Source organism: Sorghum bicolor, chromosome 3, assembly GCF_000003195.3.
Source record: "Sorghum bicolor cultivar BTx623 chromosome 3, Sorghum_bicolor_NCBIv3, whole genome shotgun sequence".
NCBI classification, from domain to species: Eukaryota; Viridiplantae; Streptophyta; class Magnoliopsida; order Poales; family Poaceae; genus Sorghum; species Sorghum bicolor.
In genome coordinates, this window is record NC_012872.2 from 65,862,946 (window position 1) to 65,881,934 (window position 18,989).

The 18,989-nt window shown below is 44.0% G+C and overlaps 2 protein-coding genes across 3 annotated transcripts; both read right to left on the reverse strand.

Moving 5' to 3' along the window:
* On the reverse strand, positions 2,040-5,424 carry LOC8055294 (calcium uniporter protein 6, mitochondrial). Of its 2 annotated transcripts, XR_002451708.1 has the most exons (3): positions 4,782-5,424; positions 2,405-2,947; positions 2,040-2,317 (listed from the first exon to the last, which is right to left on the reverse strand). XR_002451708.1 is itself a non-coding variant. In XM_002458633.2 (2 exons), the coding sequence occupies exons 1-2, from the start codon at positions 5,181-5,183 to the stop codon at positions 2,468-2,470; spliced, it is 882 nt and encodes a 293-aa protein (XP_002458678.1). In that variant the 5' UTR covers positions 5,184-5,423; the 3' UTR covers positions 2,040-2,467. The 2 variants fall into 2 exon arrangements, 1 of the variants encoding a protein (XP_002458678.1); XM_002458633.2 differs by having other exon boundaries at positions 2,040-2,947; positions 4,782-5,423.
* Positions 12,913-18,343, reverse strand: LOC8085391 (transmembrane protein 56-B). The gene is made up of 9 exons (XM_002458634.2): positions 18,118-18,343; positions 17,807-18,011; positions 16,154-16,242; positions 15,913-16,051; positions 15,086-15,160; positions 14,852-14,973; positions 14,683-14,758; positions 14,060-14,119; positions 12,913-13,335 (listed from the first exon to the last, which is right to left on the reverse strand). Exons 2-9 carry the CDS (start codon positions 17,882-17,884, stop codon positions 13,183-13,185), a joined length of 792 nt encoding a protein of 263 aa, XP_002458679.1. The 5' UTR covers positions 17,885-18,011; positions 18,118-18,343; the 3' UTR covers positions 12,913-13,182.

Below are 18,989 nucleotides of genomic sequence, written 5' to 3' on the forward strand. Positions count from 1 at the left end.
ACTCTGGAGTACTCCCCTTAGGTTTGGCATTTGTCCAGATAGCTCCCTAAACTAACATTTGGTTTAACTTACTCACTCCAACTATTTCGGTTGGTCTAGTTTATCCCCTTAACATGATTTGTTATTGTTGTACTATCAAATTTTGTGATGTGATCGAGAACATCATAAGCTACTTAGAAAAAATATATCTTCATTTTTTTCCACTATTTTGATAGCTTAGGAAATTTGAAAATAAATTAATACTAGAGATACAACATTGTACAAAACATAATGATGAAAAAGTGATAATGCATTTTTCTAACACAAAATACCATGTCCTCTATCACCTCACAAAGTTTCAATTTGTGCATAGAGAAATAAAAAAATGTTTTTAAGGTACTTAAATAGACGGAGGGAGCAGCAATAACATTTTCTTAGTATAACATACATGCATGGATGTATAGACATAGTCTAGTACTCTAGTCGTCAACATAAAGTAAGGTTTGTCAGCAATGCTGAATGCAAGTTTAGGAGTAGAGTATACATGCATGGATGAGATAGTGCAAGAGAAAATTAGCATGGTGTGTATTCCTGCTTATTCCCAGGGGTCTTATTTAGTTCCGATTTTTTTTAGTTTTGGGTGTTGTAGTATTTTCGTTTTTATTTGATAAATATTATCCAATTATAGATTAACTAGATTCAAAAAATTCATCTCGCGATTTACAGGTAAACTGTGTAATTAGTTTTTATTTTCATCTATATTTAATGTTTCATACATGTACCACAAGATTTGATGTGACGAAAAATCCTAAAACTAAACAAGGCCAACTTTACACCGTGGGTTTGCCAAAGCAAAGACGCTAGGCCGTGTTTACTTCCCCAACGAAAAAAATTTCGTGACACTGTAACAATTTTGTTTATTTATGATAATTATTGTTCAATTATAGACTAAGTAAGCTCAAAAGATTCGTCTCGTAAATTTCGACTAAACTATGTAATTAGTTTTTATTTTTGTCTATATTTAAATACTTCATGTATACGTCTAAAGATTCGATGTAACGAAAAATCTTGAAAAATTTTGGATTTTTGGATGAAAGTAAACTGAGTTCCAAGAAAGCCATGCAGATGTCACTGACAAGTTGAAACGGAACACCGAATTGGAGAGAAAGCGATGGTCGGCATCAGTATCTTTGACTAGGGGCACAAGCACAATCGGTCGTCGGCCGACGTGCTGGTGCAGGAGCAGGATACCGGCATACCGCGCCGACAAGGGTAACCTTAAAAGTCCCCTGTCCAGCTAACAGCTGATGTACACCACACGACCTAAGGCCAGTCCCAGTGGTCTGTTTTAATATACTATTTTCAAAACAAATTTACTGACAGAGCATCAATGAAACGATCAATGAAACAACCTCTTCACTTGATGTTTCCTAGGCTGGACAAAGCATTTAATTACTGCAAAATGATTGGATCACATGCAAGATGATGAAACGATTTAGTCCTTAGTGGGGATTTCATCCCGTTTCAACGCGTGGGAAACAACGCCCACGGAGTTTCACCGTGGTGAAACTACTTCTTTCTCTCTCCTCTTCGTTTCATGCAAAAAGTGCAGTTTTGCTGACATGACGCTCTAATAAATGTGCATGACATCCTGATAAAACCTACATTGAGACTAGCTAGTTGGTTTGAAAAGTCATAGCTGAAATTACTGTTGGCTAATTTATTATTAGAGAAAAATACTATTGGCTGGTGGAAAAAATACGGCTGATAAGACAAGAGAAAAGTAGATTATGCAAGACTGAGATGCCATACAGTGGATTATGCAAGTCTTCCATCTCCATTTGGAACACCATTTTTTTTTCTGGAATTAAACTAATTCATGTAAATTTAATATACATGCCTGTAAAATTTCTAAGTTTCAAACAGCCAAGGAGGCCTTAAGAGAGATTTTTTAAAGGTTAGAGCATGAACAGTAAGAACAACGAATGCGAGTGCGGATTGTGGAATGATCTGAAAAGGACATTATACATTTTGAGGACTAGAGAATGACGCCCGTACGGTTACCCTTCACAGCAGATTACCAATCTTATCAATCCTCAGATTCGTTTCCAAGTACATTTCTAAAGGCTCGTGATCAAATATAAGTCTCTAATTAGGACCACATTAGTTACCAACAAATGAGTTTTCATATAGGATATATATATAAAGCTAAGTCACAATGAAACAGTATATTAGTAGAGACTGCAGAATATTAATGCAGTTCTGGGTAGTGAGTAAGCTTCCAGCCATGCAGATGAGCTTGCCTTTTCAACTATCAGGTGCTTGTGCTTCAGCATCGCTACAAAAAGGATTGTACTGACCTACACATTTGCATAGGAGAAGACCGTGGAAAAGGTATCTCACAAGTGCAAGAAACACCGCTTACTTTGCTAGTAGGGATCATTTCTCCCAGAGTGGAATGAGTAACGAAGCAATGGTGAATTGTTTGTCATTTGTGAACGGATAGCTCATGGAGATGAGCCACGTCAGGGTTGGTTGTGCCGCACGCCTTCTCCAGGGGATCCTTGCAGCGCCTCTGGAGCTCAAGGTACTTGTCCAGGTTGAAGTTCTGCCTCTGGATCAGCTTCCTCTGCCGAGACTCAAACATCCTCTCCATGAAGTCTCGGTAGGTTGGGTCCCTTGATGTGATGAGGAAGTATGCGTATCCCACAACCAGGCCTGTCGTAGTCGTGAAGAACGTGATGGGCTCCATGACGTCCCACGAGAACTCCCAGAACGTGAGCCTGAAGAAGAGGCCCACCTGGGTGATCAAGAAACCCAGACCAGACCAGAGGATGCGCCGGACCTGCTTGTGTGCAAGCTTGTTGATGTCTTCCAACTGCACCTGGAGCTGCTTGAGCTCTTCCTTCCCCGGATCATTCTCAGGTGTCAGTGCCAGGGGCATAGCTTTCCTTACGAGATCCACAATCTGTATAAAACAAGAGGTATTTGCATCAACCAAAGGTAAGTATAAACTAATGTATGTGAAGACCCCCACACGACACTAAATCTGAACCTATATTGATTTGAGTCAGTTGAGAAATTTAGAAGGGAAAATTTCAGTATAAGTGCAACTTGGCCTATTCTAAAATCTGTATTTCACATACCAAAAAGACATGGATTGACACACCACCCTCCTAATCTGTATTTCAGTTTTCTACACCATGTATCACTGAAATGTTCACATGTCAAAAAGACATGGATTGACAATACTCTATGCGGCTTATTCTAAAATGGAAGACTTGCATAATGGAAGAATTTGATCATAAGAAAAATAATGTGCAACAATTATGCAAGAGTGTACATACATTTCAATGCAAAAATGGTGGAATGCAATGGAAAGTAAACACGATTTATAAGAGTATAGAAGAGGATCATCTGTGAGTTCAATAGACAATAGCTAATTTACATCCAACACCATCAACTTGAATGAGGAATGGTAGTTACAAAATTTGCTGATATGTCCCATAGCTCATCTTGCAACAAGGCTCCAAATGCACATCACGTTACTGAATAAAGTGAGAGTAACGCATAACTATTATAATACTATTTAAACAAAAAAAAAGGCATAGGGCAAGCATTGTGAAAACTGAAAAGCAACCAACTTTGAAGTTAGCTGTCAAGTTCTCACTAGACACCCACTATTTAACTTTTGCTACCGCGCTATCGAAGGACAGACTTTGCCCGGTAGATTGGTAGCTCGCCCCATCTGTGCAATACACAAAACAAGCAGTCTAGATAATGGACAATGCATCCTGTGCCACAAGCCACACGACATAATGGAAACAGGATAGAGGCAATGCAAAGGGACAATGGCCTCTCCAGTGCAATGAGCCAATGACCCATCGTGTACGAGAGGACAGAGCGAAGTAGAAAAAAGAAGACCCATCGTGTACGAGAGGACAGAGCAAAAAGAAAAAAGCAGAGGCACCAATCAGATGCTTTACAAGCGGATGGTTCCTCTCATGGAAGAAAACCGGATGACTTTTCCACTGGTGCTGCCGGCGTGACCGCGTGGGCAGCAGAGAGTAGCACGCCGTGCGCCACCAGTCGCGACCTAGGGGACGCCGCGTCTACATGCATACCGATCGCCTTTCCCTCCGGAAAGTGCCATCGGCAAGTGGATTGCTACTAGTCTAAACAGTACTGCTACACTCAGCATGATTTCAAAGGCTAGTCCCGATCAGAGAAGGTCGCACAAACTGCACAATGAATGTTGGTTTTCACCAAAACCATTAGCTTGCCGTCGAACGGCAAGTGCAACTCTAACGACTGGATCTATATTTCGTAGGCGATGTAACCATGGACCATCGCTTGCACTTGCGGGAAGCTGGGCAAACCCCGCAGGCCGCCGCCCGCGGGTCACAACTCACAATCTGGAACCTAATGGAGTAATGGTTGGACGGATCTGTACTTGAGCCGTGTGCGTGTGGACGGTGCTTAGCGACGTTTTTTTTTCGAACAAAATTTACTAATGCCTCAAATTGCCTAAAAACTACCATGTCCCATTCCTTCCTTGATTACATCGAAAATGCGTTCCCTAAGATTTCCGGCACCGCCAGCATGGACCCGGTCATACCTCACCGTACGATAGAACAATCGACGCACTAACGAACAGAGTCGCCGGCGGCGAGGGAACCAGCTTAAAATCCGAAAGCCCCCGACGCCCGGAGAAACCGAGCCTCGAACGCGGCGATTCTCCAGAGGATCAGGGAGGGATAAGGTGTGTGGGGGAGTAGGAGAGGGCGGCAATGCGAGCTGACCTTGTCGGGCTGGAGGTAGACCCTGTCGCGGAAGAGCAGGACGACGCCGGCCTCGTCGAGCGCGCCGGCGAGCGCGGCGGCCTCGGCGCGCGTCCGGGCCGCGCCGGAGTCCTGGCACGCGCGCAGCAGGTCGGCGTAGGGGATCACCTCACCGTCCCCGAGCCGCCGCTTGAGCGCCTCCACGTTGGCCAGCCGCATCAGCCTCCTCGCCTCCGCCGCCGTCACCTCCTCCTCCCCCGCGTCCCTCCTCGCCGCGTCCGGCAGCGACGCGTACCCGCAGCGCTGCAGCGCGCACGGCGGCGGGACCCAGCGGCGGGGCGCGGCGCCGGCGCCGCGCCCGGCCGCCGAGGCGGAGGCCGAGGCGGCGCGGAGGAGGGAGCGGGAGACGCGCCACATTGACATGGGTCGTGTCGGTGCCTATCGACCTCTCTCTCTCTCCTGTTTCGGATGCTTGTCTGGGTGGGTGGAGGGGAGGGGGGAGGAGAGATATGGGGGAGGAGGTGGTCAAAGCGGGAGGAGGGAAGGAGCGGGAAGTATGGAGAGGAGAGCTGAAAGGGGCAAGGGCGGCGAAGACGAGAGAAGAGGCAGAGGAAGAGCCAGCCAGCCAGCCAGGGAGCCTGGCCGTGTTCGCGTGGGGTTTGGTTTATTTTTGGAAGAGGTGGGGCTCCCTTTCCTTTCTCGGCCGCCATGGCTTCTTTCTTGGTGGGTTCGGCCTTTCTGTGCATACGAGAGGGAGGGACGTGTCGGTTTCCCAGAAACTCTTTTCTGGTTCCATCACGCGTTAAAAAATTATTCCCTCATCTACGCAAAAAAATTGTTTACTTAAAAGATTCGATTCAGTTACGTGCAAAGTTTTGTGAACATACAAGTTATTTCATATATTTTCATCAATACTAATTGTTACTTTCTAAAAAAAAAGGTTGAGATATACTGTATTAAGCAAAGTAAATTGTCTAGTGTGTGTGCATAAATAAACAAAAATAGTTTGTGCGTTGCCGTAGTAGGTGCCCAGGTTCAGAGGCTTAGGTGTTATCTCGCGAGTAAAAAGGTTAACTAGATTATATAAAACCCAAAAGAACGAAAATGGAAGAACATTGTTCTTGTTCTGATTTTATTCTTCCGACGATGACGAATTGACGATACCCGATAATGAACGAGGACACGAAAAGAAGTGACCACACGGCGGTCGGCCGGGCGAGCCGTCCAGCCTACCGCCCCGTCCGCCCCGATGTCGATGTCTGACACGTCGTGGACGCGGCGGGCGCCTGCTGCGCACCACGAACGAAACAACCTGATGCGACGCACCCAAGAGGGGCTGGCGGATGGACCAGCACTACTCGTCTACGTACCCAATGCCCAGCTGAACTAGAAAGTAGAAACCCACAACCTGATGCGACGCGGCCAAGAGGGGCTGGCGGATGGACCGGCACTACCCGTCTACGAACCCAATGCAATGCCCAGCTCGAAGAGCTAGAAAGTAGAAACCCACTGGATGCCTTGCACTGGATGGCCACTGGCCCGCTGCCATTCAGATTTGTTAATTATCGTCAGGGCATTCCTAATACAGAAAAATTATGATAGTTTTTATAAATATTAAATACACTATCACGTAAGTATTTTGCTGAGGTGGCAAAAAAAAAACGAAGGAACAGAGCCTAAAAAGGACTCGGCGTCTACGTGTGCCTTGAGACGAAAAAAACTTCCCAGTATAGCGTTGTGAACGACAACATCGTTTCTACACCAGCCTTCCAGATCCTGTGTGCTCACTTTCTCTCTTTGCGTGTGCGCTGTCACCGTGGCATCGCCTGCACCGCTGCCGCCGCTCGCAACACTCCTACTCGCAGCTCACAGAGCTTGCCCCAGTTCGCCGCATCTGCCGGACTCCCGTGCGGTCATCCGGCGCCGCCACCCACGGAGCTCACGACCGTCCTCTTCAGCTCGCTGCGGCTGCGAGCTCGTGCGTGGCCACCCGGCTCGCCGCATCCACCGACATCTACAGCCCTGCTGCCCCACGCAGGTCGCCGCATGCCATCGTGCGTGGCCGTCTGGCTTCGCCGCCCGACACTCACTTGCATGTGTCGTGTAGCTGGAGAGCTAGGGCTCCTCCTAGCTTGGCGCAGTTTCGTCGGCATGGCACATGGTAGGTGGATGACCCCCGAGCTACCGGATATTTTTTTTCTCTAATACGAAAAAAAATTGTGTATCTTTGTATTTAAGAAGAAGATGTTTTTTACAACATATACAGGCACGCTAGAGATAAAATAAGTATACAAAAGACGCATACTCTCTAGCCTGATTACACATGGCGATTACTCACAGACTAAATATCCTAGGTGGCGCGCACCCACCTCTATCCAAAGGTCAGCGATTTACTTGATCTTTATGAGTAGTTGTTGCGCTGGTGGCCGCTTCGTTCTGGAATAATCTTGCATTCCTTTCTTTCCACAGCTCCCATGCCACGAGCGCGAAGAGGGTGTCGGTGCCCTTCCTTTTCTCTTCGTGTCATCTCTGTCTCCACCGCTCCCATTAGTCAGCGATGGAGCTCCCCCTCACCTGAGCGGCGTCGACCCCCAGCACCGTTAGCCTACCACCAGATGTGTTTGGAGAAGGAGCAGGTGGTGATGATGTGGTCGATGGTCGTCGGGTTTTGGCCGCAGAGGTAGCATTCATCGCGCGCATCAAGACCGTGGCGGCTCCTCCAATCTGCGGTCCAGTGCCTCTTTCGGATGGCAAGCCGACGCCCAAGTACTCCAGATCCGAGTGCATTCGAGGGCTGGGTGCGAAGGTAGGTGCAGCACTTTGTAAGCTGAGCTGTAGGAGTATGTTCCCTCTTGGTTATATTTCCATACCAGACGGTCCGTGTTGTTGTTTAGGGTCTCAGTGCAATCAACCTCCAGAGCCACCTGTATTTGTTTGTTGCCTGGACAGAGATGCCTCCGGAGATTTGGCGAACCCACACGCGTCCCTGCAGGTCATCTGCCACAGTCGTCTGCCTAATGTCCCTGTGGCTTATGAAGTTCAACAAACATGGTGCAATGTGCTTGACTGCTTGGCCATGAATCCACCGTCCCGTCCAGAAGACGGCGGAGCGACCGTCCCCAATGATTGTGTATGTGGACGCCTCGAAGAAACTCATGACATCACGGGGCACTGACAGTGGCAGCTCAGCCTAGGCGCGGCTTTCGTTGGCTTGCTGCAACCATATCCATCTTGTCTGCAGAGCGATGGAGGAGAGGCGAAGGTCCGGGATGTCTAGACCCCCAAATTCCTTCGGCCGGCAGACGGTGGGCCATGCGACCATGCACTTCTCTCTAATGCTTCATTCCTTGTGTCGGTCCACAGGAATCGCCTACAAATGGCGTTGATTTCCTCGATCGCAGCTACTAGATGTTTGGCACAGTTGATCTATTTAATTATATTTCCTATTAAATTTATTTCTCTATAGAAACTACTCTAAAAAACTATGCATTAGAAGAAATAGTTTCTAGATATATGAAGTCTTAGAGGCATGGAAACTATACATAGTTTTTGAGTGCCCTCCGGCGAACCCAATTGATCGTTTTGTTTACGTTCATTCCCACGAGATGCTCGTGAATGTCGCCAGCATTGCCAACCAGCAGTCACTAGTGTTTCAAATTTTGCGCGTGTAATCAGCTCCCAAGTGAGCACTGACAGTGGCCAATATATTCAGTAATGGTGCACGTGGTACCGTTGCAACTAGGAACTAGTTGCGGGATGCGTTGGCAGCTGCAACACTCAGCACAAGATAATTACAATTGTGTGAGGAATTATGCTAGTGAAGACGTACACCCCTAAGTACATAGTAGACGAATTAACTGTAGAATGTAGATCTATAGAAAGGCTACTGTGAGAATCTGCTATGTTTGGATCCATTGGCTGATAATAGTTAGCCAGCTAATAGCATATAGGCATAAACAGTAGCTATATTACTATTGATTGGGTTTCTATTATTTAGAAGGGTGTTTCGACACACAACTAATTGATAAAGTTGGGTTGTTAATCCACCTATTAATTAGTTAGTATTATCTCATTTGATCCAACTAGTGAGATAGTTGTTATCTAGAGATCTAGCTAATACTCCCTCCGTCCATGAAAGAATCAATTCCTAGAATTCGTGCCAGTCAAACTTTTTAAAGTTTGACTAACTTTATAGAAAAGAGTAACAACATCTATAATATAAAATGCACATTATATGAAAATATATTCTACGATGAATCTAATAATAGTAATTTGATACTATAAATCTTAGCATTTTTCTAGAAATTTGGTTAAAGTTTAAAAAGTTTGACTTAGGACAACTCTAGAAATTGACTCTTTCGTGGACGGAGGGAGTAATTACTTAGTCTATTATATGTACCTGTTCGGTCCTAGAGGAAATAATTATTAGCTATGTATAGAGAACCAAAAGGATCTAAATTTGAAGGACATTTAAGCTGAGCCGTAATTTGTCTTCGAGTAAATAAAGCCCCAATTCGTCGACCAGGTGCCCCCGTTCATAGGCTTAGCTTTAGCTCGCAAAGTCGCGAGTAAGGGCACTCACAATGCAAGACTCTATTATAGAGTTCAAGATAACTAATTACATATTATTTATGGTATTTTGCTGATGTGGCAGCATATTTATTGAAGAAAGAGGTAGAAAAAATAAGACTCTAAGTCTTATTTAGACTCTAAGTCCACATTGTTTGAGGTAATAAATAACTTTAGACTCTATGATAAAGTCTGCATTGTGAGTGCCCTAACAATACTAAGGTTCACCAAAAGTCTAAAACCCAAAAGAACCAAAAGGGAAGAACCTGTTCTTTGTTATTCTGATTTTGTTCCTCCGACGGTTCCGATACTCGATAATCAACGAGCACAACTCAATAAGACACGAACAACACTTGTCCAAAAAAAAAAACAAGACACGTAAATAGCGACCACATAGTGGTCGGCTCGGCATGCCGAGTTTGCCGACCCGGACGCCGGACCGACGCCTTTCAGGTTTCAGCCCACCGCGTCGTGGACACGGCGGGTGCGCCTGCTGCACACGACGAACAAAGCAGTTGATGCGACGCGCCCAGCACTACCCATCTACCCTAAAAGCGAAATGTTTTAATGCTGCACGCCTGCCCCATTTTCCAGCTCGAACTAAAGCCTGCGCCTTGTTTAGGCGTTCTTAAAATTTTTCAAAATTTTCTGTCACATCGAATCTTTGGTCACATGCATGGAGCATTAAATAAAGATAAAAATAAAAACTAATTACGCAGTTTACCTAAAATTTGTGAGATGAATCTTTTGAGCCTAGTTGTTCCGTGATTGGATAATGTTTGTCAAATAGTTCACTCTAAAAACCAAAAACTTTTCAAGATTCCTCGTTACGTCGAATCTTGCGGCACATGCATAGAGCACTAAATATAGACGTAAATAAAAACTAATTACACAGTTTATCTGTAAATCTCGAGATAAATCTTTTAAGCCTAGTTAGTCTAAAATTAGACAAAGTTTGTTAAATAAAAACAAAAGTGCTACAGTCCCGAAAACCAAAAAGTTTTCGGAACTAAACAAGACCCTGGTTTAGTTCTGGGTATTTTTGCAAATGTTTTCAGATTTTTTATCACATCAAATCTTACGGCACATACATAACATTAAATATAGATTAAAAAATAATTAATTACACATTTTGCGATATAAATTTTTTGAGTCTAATTAGTCCATGATTAAATAATATTTCTCAAATGTAAATGAAAAAACTCGACCTGCGGAGGTAAGACAGCCCCCAGACATTGCACTAAGAAGAAGATCTTCTTGTTACAACTATTGACCGGTTGATCTCATCAGAGAATGGAAACTGCTCCCGCACTCGCTCCCGCTCCCACTCACCACGTTCTGTCGAACCGTCGGCGCCATGAGCGGTTGCCTGCGAGCACTCCGCCATGGCGTCCGTACGGGTGTATAAATATACATTATAAGATCAATGAAAGACACTGTTCATTCGTCCATTTACATTTTCATTTACATTCCAACGCGAACACGTTATCAACACTACTTGAGTCTCTGTGCTCTCGAGAGGGAGTCCAGGAAGAAGAACGCCGGCGAGAAGGCCGGCAAGGAGTTGAAGGTCATTCAAGTTCGCGAAGAAACCCCCATCCGAAGGTACCATGCCGATGTTTCGCTACATACCTCCGGCGATGCTCTTCGTCGATCTTGTCTACATGATTCTCCACCACGGCGTCGACATGCGGATCCCGCACGACCACCACTACATCCGCGAGGAACTCCTCGATACTTTCCGCTACCTTCTCAGCGAACGCCGGGCCGGTGAACGCCGGGGAAGGGGTCGGGGGCTCTGGATGCGGGTGGGTGGACGTGGTGGACGTCGTTGTCGCGCCGGCGATGCTGTGGTGGCCCCTGCGCCACCTCCGGCAAACGAGTGCCCCGAGCATGGACCGGGGTCGTGTCCACCATGGTTGCCGCTTTACTGCAGCAAACATGGCCACGGTCCCTGCCTGCGTCGCGCGCTCCCGACACCTCCAGCGCTGGATGTTGCCGGTCCTTCTAACTGGGCCGGCCCCATGGCAATGGATGTCGAGCCGGCGCCCCGAGCGCCGACACTGTCCGCCGCCGCGGCCAGACTGAGGAGACGCCGAAGCCGATCTCCTTCGACCATCGCGGCACGTCGATCTGCCCCGGCGCGCCGCATCATCACCGATCCGAAGTTTGCTGCACCGCCTCCTCCTCCACAGCCTGCTGGAGGGCCCGTCGTCGTGTGCACGCCGAAGAAGCCACCAATCATGTGGTTGGTTTCGTAGAGTGATCAACCACATACAACAATCATATGGTATTGGTGGTCTTGATTCACCAACTGTTATCTATGAAGATAACTCTGCTTGTGTTACTCAGATGGAGACAGGCTACATCAAAAGCAACATAACCAAGCATATTTCTCCTAAGTTGTTTTATCCCTATGAGTTTAAACAAATGGGAGAAATAGACATCTTGCAAACCAAATCATGCGATAACCTCGCCGATTTGTTCACAAAATCATTATCACCTCCCCCGTTCCAGAAATGTGTTCAAGGGATTGGCATGCGACAACTTCGAGACTTGCAAGGTTCAAGGGGAGAAATCTCCTAGATGTTGCCTTATCCAAACCATCATATTACACTCTTTTCTTCGTATGAGTTTTACTCACAAGCTTTCTCATATGAAGTTTTTAATGAGGCAATATTAACATAAGTGTATGTCGTATTTTCTATTTTTCCCATCGGGGTTTTAAAGGAGATACAAAAGACATACATTGTCCTCTAAACTATCTATGAGTTTTGTTCTTGCAAAGGTTTTTCTCATATGAGTTTACAATGAGGCAATAAATTATATGTTGTATCACTTTCTCCTTATTTTCCCATTGGATTTGAAGGAGTTTTTAGCAACATATCTATCAAGTATTTCTCCTCATTTTTATCCTAACATGACTTTTTGGAGGATTAATACTATTCATTGATCTCAAGATGGATTCGATCAAAGGGGGAGTGTTACAACTATTGACCGGCTGATCTCATCAGAGAATGGGAACTGCTCCCGCACTCGCTCCCACTCCCACTCACCACGTTCTGTCGAACCGTCGGCCCCATGAGCGGCTGCCTGCGAGCACTCCGCCATAGCGTCCGTACGGGTGTATAAATATACATTACAAGATCAATGAAAGACATTGTTCGTTCGTCCATTTACATTCCAACGCAAACACTTCTCACGCAGGTCAAGAAAATTTCTAAACCCCTGCCTCACCTATACTCCATGAGAAGTCGAACCCAGGACCTAAGGAATATCGCTGGGTTACTCTAACCAACTGGACTAGAGACCCTTTAACACTAAATGTAAATAAAAGTGCTACGATGTTCATTTTTCAAAAAATTGTAACTAAACAAGGCCCGCTGCCATTCTCTACATGTGGTTGTGACAACCTGACGGTGGTTGTGGTGTAGTGCACCTTATCTCAGATCTATCATCTATCTAATACCGTCAGATTTGTTTGTTAATTATAATTATCAGGCAAAACTAATGGATCATTTGTTTACGTTCATTTCCACGTGACGCACGTGAATGTCGCAAACAGCCCAACATTGCCGACCAGTATCTCAAAACTTGTGCGTGTAATCAGCTCCCAAGTGGGCACTGACAGTGCACCAGGTAATGCTGCAATTGCAACAATACAGTTGCAGGATGCTAGCTTTGAATCTTTGAAGGCATGTTAATCACCTAGCGCAAAATAATTACAATTTGTGTGAGAAATTAATGCTAGTGAACAGGTACCGCCACAAGTACATAGACCAATTAAACCGTAGATCTAGACACAGGATATCTCTCTCACATACGTGTAAAGTTACTAGAAGTATCCTTCCTTCTACTCTGTTTTCCCATTTTCACTGCGCTTCCTCTTAGAAAGGGTTTTCACCATCCCCTTGAGTATCTTCCAGAACCAAAACACGTTCATCACTGCAACCGCAGATGGCACTCCCACCAAGCTGTAGAATCCTAAGGTGAAGATGGACCTCGCCTGGGAAACAAGGATGGCATCGGCAATATAAAATAATCACACTTCTTTACATGAGTGCACTAAATATTATTTTAACAACAAAAAAAAACGTCATGCTGCTGCAGAAGCACCGTAGCAGCATCACTGAAGATAACATTTTTTTTCAGCAGTTGTGTGCAACCATAGGCATGCTACTACAACAAAATATAGTTTCTGCGGCAAGCTATTATTGTTTTTTTTAACGCGGCAAGCTATTACTGATGAACCCTTGTGCAGCCGTACAGGCATTTATGTGATTGCTAGTTTTTTTACTTCAAACAGAACAATCATAACTTCTGAAAATCTAGTTTAGGCCATGTTTAGTTCTCATCTAAAAAATTTTCATCCCATCCGTCGAATGTTTGGATGTAACATTAAAACATAGATTAAAACATAACTAATTGTACATTTATGTATTTTATAGGAAGAATTTTTTAATCCTAATTAGTCCATAATTGGACAGTAATTGCTATAGTTATAAATGTGCTACAGTACCCAAAAAATTTCTTTTCACGAACTAAACAAGGTCTTAATTTAAGGTTTCACATTACATTGAGGAACTGCCTTTAATGTTAACCGAAAAATATTGACCAAACAGATCTTATTCTAAAAGGTTACATTACAAGAAATAAATGGATTTTCATTGATTCCCAGGTTAATTTGTAGAACAGTGTGCTTTCAAGATGAAAAATTTAAATACCCATACCTGATCAAAATGAAAATACATATGGGTGAACATATAGATGAATAAGATTATCCGAGCAATCTGTAGCAGAAAAAAGACATGTTAATCAAATATTCACCAGAGCAAAAGGGTCATGTAAAGAGAACGTTTAGGGTTTATTTGGAAAGGGATAAGCGGCATCCAAATCCTTATGGTTAATTCAAACTATAGAGCATGAAACTTTCTAAGACCAAATCCCCTATTCCAAAATCCGCCCTTCTTCTGTTCATTGAAAAAAACAAAATGCCCCTTATCAATTTCTATAGTGAAGTCATCACTAATCATTACCCCCAGCTATCATATCTTCAAAACAACTCAGAAGCATATCAAGGAAGCTGCTTCTCCAGCAAAAGTTTTAGATTTTCCATTTGATTTGTAAAGATACAAAATAAATAAAATGTAAATGAAAAAATTATAAAAATGGGCACATTTTTCACTGAATCTGGTCAAAACCTAAAAAAAGATACTTCGGTAAAAAAAACTAAAAAAGGATAGTTCAGCAGCTGTTGTACAGCCATCCAACAAAAAAAACCTAACCATATGCATTATGATTGTATAGAAAATTGTTTTAAAAAAATAATGACTCATGAGAACAGCTGTTGTACCAGCCATCCAACAAATAGAGCCACGCCATTGTATAAGTAAAGATTACAAGTCTTCTGACCAGCAACGTCCAAATACCTGTAGAGATCATTACAGACTCTTTTTTAAAAAAATAAAAATGAATGGTAGCCCCAGTTTTTAGTACGCAGATTAGCAACAAAGGATAATTACCATCTGAGGTTCACAAAGGGAGTCGTGACTTCGGTGAAGAGGACCATGAGTATGTACATGTGTGCTTTGCCACTCAACAAAGCAAGACCAATTGCATACATAGAAAGTCCATGATGCAAGAGCTGAAACATCAATATTAGAAAAACTAACTCCTGATATAGAGGAAGCCACAATAGGAGAACTCCGTCAAGAGCTAGAGCATGTGCTATGAGCCTATGACAGAGTGATACTTACATACTCCTTTCCACCTAAAGAAGGAAAATACAACAGGATCATCGTCAAGTCTGTCAAAAAGTAACCAATCGAAACCTGCAGAGGCAACAATTGTTTTAAATTTTTTGTCATGTGTATGATAAGGGACACGGAGTAAGAGCATCTCCAACCATTATGCATTTTAGTCAAATTGCAAACCCCCAAATGAAAATGGCAAGGCTAAAATGGGGTGATCTCCAACCGTTATGCAAAATGCCAAGTCCATCATCTTTTTTTTTCCCGGAAATTTTGTTTCGCGGCACTCCTTCCCGCGCGGCCAATCGATCCTATCGCGCGCTGCGTCGTCCTATTGTGCGCTGCTTCGTCCAAACGCGCGCGCGAAGCTGGCAAAGGAGGACGCGCGATGCTTCTCCTATCGCGCGAAGTGGTGGCGGCGCGAAGGGAAACCGCGCGAAGGGAAGAAAAAAGCCCGCGAGGTGGAACCGAGAATCCCGTGATCTCTATTTGCATAGCCGGACTCCTTAGGCATATATGCCAAGTTTCTCCCTCCAAATGCATAGTTATGTAAAATGCAAAGTCCAAATGCATAACGATTGGAGGGGTTTTTTTTGAGTTTTATGCATTTTGGTAAATGCCAAGTCCATTTGCATAATGGTTGGAGTTGCGAGCCACATGTAAATAATCAAACACTTCTTGTGATATTTTGTTGTTAACATATATTAAAGAAACCAAACACTTCTTCTAACATTTTCATGTTCATTTTGTTCTGAAAGATATGTAGCAAATATGGACAACAAATCGATTGCCTTCAAACGGAGGAAGAAATAAAGTTGAAATGCATAGCTTACCCCAAACATGGAATCAGATAACCATGATTTTCTATCAATTATTATGCTATTGTGCGCATCTTCATTAAAGAGGTCAGAGATCATGACCAAGTAGAAAGACACGGCAGCAGCTACCAATGCATGGAGTGTAGAGAAACCCCTACCAATATGTGGCATCATATAATCAGATTAAACAAAGCTAAAGCCAAAAATAATAAGAAAAGCAAAAGTATCTAAAAAGCTGTGTCTACACATATCTTACCTATTGTTCCACTCAACCTTTTGTGTGTTATTTAACATATTGTAACATTTGAAACATCGAGAACTGACCTTTCGAGTCATCTCATATACCTGTAAAGACAACAGTGAGTATAGCATGATACAGAATATTACAGGAATAGTTTGATCCAATAGCCTGAAACAGTACTCTTCTGTAAGCTCAGAATTTCATAAGTATAATGACATTTTCAATTGAAATATAGTAGCTGACAGAAACAAAAGCCAAAAAGTAGTCAACAATGTTATGTTGGTTGTAACCAAGGACTCCCTTTGTCCATGTGACCCATTGAATTTTTTTTTCCATACTCCTTTGATGGAGCGACTTGCATAATTTTTACCACCCAGTTACATTTTAAAGTATTGCATATGTTTTCAATGGAACTTTCACCGAGCTAGTTTTTTTTTTAACAAGTTATATAGAACCTTCCTTTTATTCTTGGGCAATTCACTCATCTTGAATAAACAAACCAATAGGTAAGCATTACACTTGTAACGGATGTCATAAGTTTATATGACACTGATAGGTAAGCATTACCTTGAGGGATTATTGTAGGAATATCAGCACACATCCAACTAATCTTGTGCTGCATTATTTGTGTAATTTATATGAAATTTAACGCATTACACTTGTAACGGATGTCATAAGTTTATATGACACTGATTGATTATAACAATTGTTTCGAAAAGAAGTTTTTCTCAGCAGTACCTTAAATCTCCCCTCTTTTCATGTCTTTTTTTACTATATAAACTCTATTCTACCAGCGAAGAACACGACAAAGAAAAAGATAGAGGACCAGTGAACTGCCATGCTAAAAGAATTCGGTCGACATCAAAGCTGCTGACGAACCAGTGACGAGGAACCTTTCCTTATACTAGCGGGAGTACGGCACGCTTCGCTAAAATTTAGCTGATATTGATATGTTCTGATTCTGATTATTCTTTTATTGAAAAGTACTCCTGATAGTTCAGGATCTAATCGAGGGATTCAGTGCAGTTACACGGGGAAACTACATAGGCCTTGGTTTCCAAAAAATTTCAAAATTCTCCGTCACATCGAATCTTGTGACACATGCATGAAATATTAAATGTAGACAAAAACAAATACTAATTACACAGTTTACATGTAATTTGCGAGATGAATCTTTTGAGTCTAGTTAGTACATAATTGGACAATATTTATCACAAACAAACGAAAGTGCTACAGTAGCTAAAACCAAAATTTTTTCCAAACTGAACAAGGCCATAGAGTCTTCGAGGAAGCTTCTCTGATCCTGTTGAAACACTGAAAACTATTCAACGCTATGTTGTCCACAAACTTTTACAGCTACGAGTCAGGCTCAGGCGTCGTAGAAGACAGGGACTGGCACCTAGATGCATCATGCATCATTAACTAGCGCCGGTACGACCTACATTGACATTACCAGAAGAAAAAAGACGTATAATGATGAAAGATTTGTGGGGTTTGTACACAAATAGCAACAGGCACAACTACTCTGTCGCAGATTAAAAGGAACGGACCATGAGTTGATGGTTTGAAAGGAACGAAGTATGAGCCGATAGCTTGAAATTCAGCTAGCGAAACTGTGAAAGGGGGGGAAAACAACGAGGGGCCAACGGCCAAGCGAGGGAAGCTTACAGCGCCGCAAATGACGATGCCGGCAAGAATCGACGCCGGCCACAGAATCCGCTCCTGCGGCCCGAAATTCACGTCCATCACTCCGCTGCCCGATCCAATCGACCAACGACGAACAGGGGAGAAGAAGAACCAGCAGCAGCAGCAGCTCCGCGAAGAGGCACCAAAACGGCAGCACCTACGCCTCCTAGAACCCCGCGTTCCAGCCCTGGCACGAAACGCAGCTCCGCGTTTCAATCTCCTATCTCCCGCAAAGCTTGGCAATTGGCAGCGATTGGGGCAAAAAGAAGCTGTGAATCTTCGGGGATTGGTACCTGATTCTGGATAGGATAGGATGGGTTAAGGTTGGGACGACTTGGGACTTGCGGCGTACTACGCACTCGGCGTAGCCGTCGGCCGTCGCCGCTTTGCTTGCGCGCGCCTCTGTTTCGTGGGTTTCTCTGTTGCCTGGGCCTCGCTCGAGCGTTGAGCCTCCGGCTCCGGGTTTTTAAAGCGAGAGTGCGACGTGCACTGCGCACAGCGCACGAGGGGACGACGACTAGACGGAGGCGAGGTGCTCGGCTTCGGGCCTTCGGCTTCAGCTCGGCGCCCCGTTTGTCCCTGGGACACCCACGAGACGACGGGACCCGGGCCAGTTGTCTCGCCAGCTGATCAGATTCGTTGCATAATTGCGTTGCATTGAATTGCACGGGCGAGGTGACACGTCCACGAACGGGTTCGTTCGTTGGGATCGTTTATTACGCCACGTGGTTTGCCAGCCAACTTCAGTAATAATCAGTTTACGTGTAAAACTTGGCACGTACTACCCGATCCGTTTCGCAGATTGCAGAGGGAAAACTAAAGATCAGGATCGTTCAGGCTCGATCTGATCAAGGAACTTGCCTGCGTCGTGGATCCGATGAACGCACGGCTAGCAGCATGTGACACGGCGTCAAACTTGAATGAGAAATTTATTCAAGGAGAGACAGAGAACGTTACTACTGCCGCGGTAGCATGTGATCGTGTTGAATTGCGGAGGTCATGTAGTTTCCCACATCTAGCAGCAAGTAGTTTATAGCATCTATTTCCTCTCTAAAAGGCTTTAACTTTTAGAATCCGTAGTAGTCAAAAAAAAATTCAAATTTAATCAACTTTATAGAAAAAACATCAATATCTATCTATAATATAAAATAAGTATTTTATAAAA

Coding starts and splice junctions, on each gene's coding strand:
- LOC8085391 (XM_002458634.2), bottom strand. CDS start 17,884: ATGGACGTGAATTTCGGGCCGCAGGAGCGGATTCTGTGGCCGGCGTCG. Junction 16,052..16,153: donor AAGGTTGAGTGGAACAATAG/GTAAGATATGTG, acceptor ACATATTGGTAG/GGGTTTCTCTACACTCCATG. Junction 13,336..14,059: donor TGTATTTTCATTTTGATCAG/GTATGGGTATTT, acceptor CTTGTTTCCCAG/GCGAGGTCCATCTTCACCTT.
- LOC8055294 (XM_002458633.2), bottom strand. CDS start 5,183: ATGTCAATGTGGCGCGTCTCCCGCTCCCTCCTCCGCGCCGCCTCGGCC. Junction 2,948..4,781: donor TCTACCTCCAGCCCGACAAG/GTCAGCTCGCAT, acceptor TGTTTTATACAG/ATTGTGGATCTCGTAAGGAA.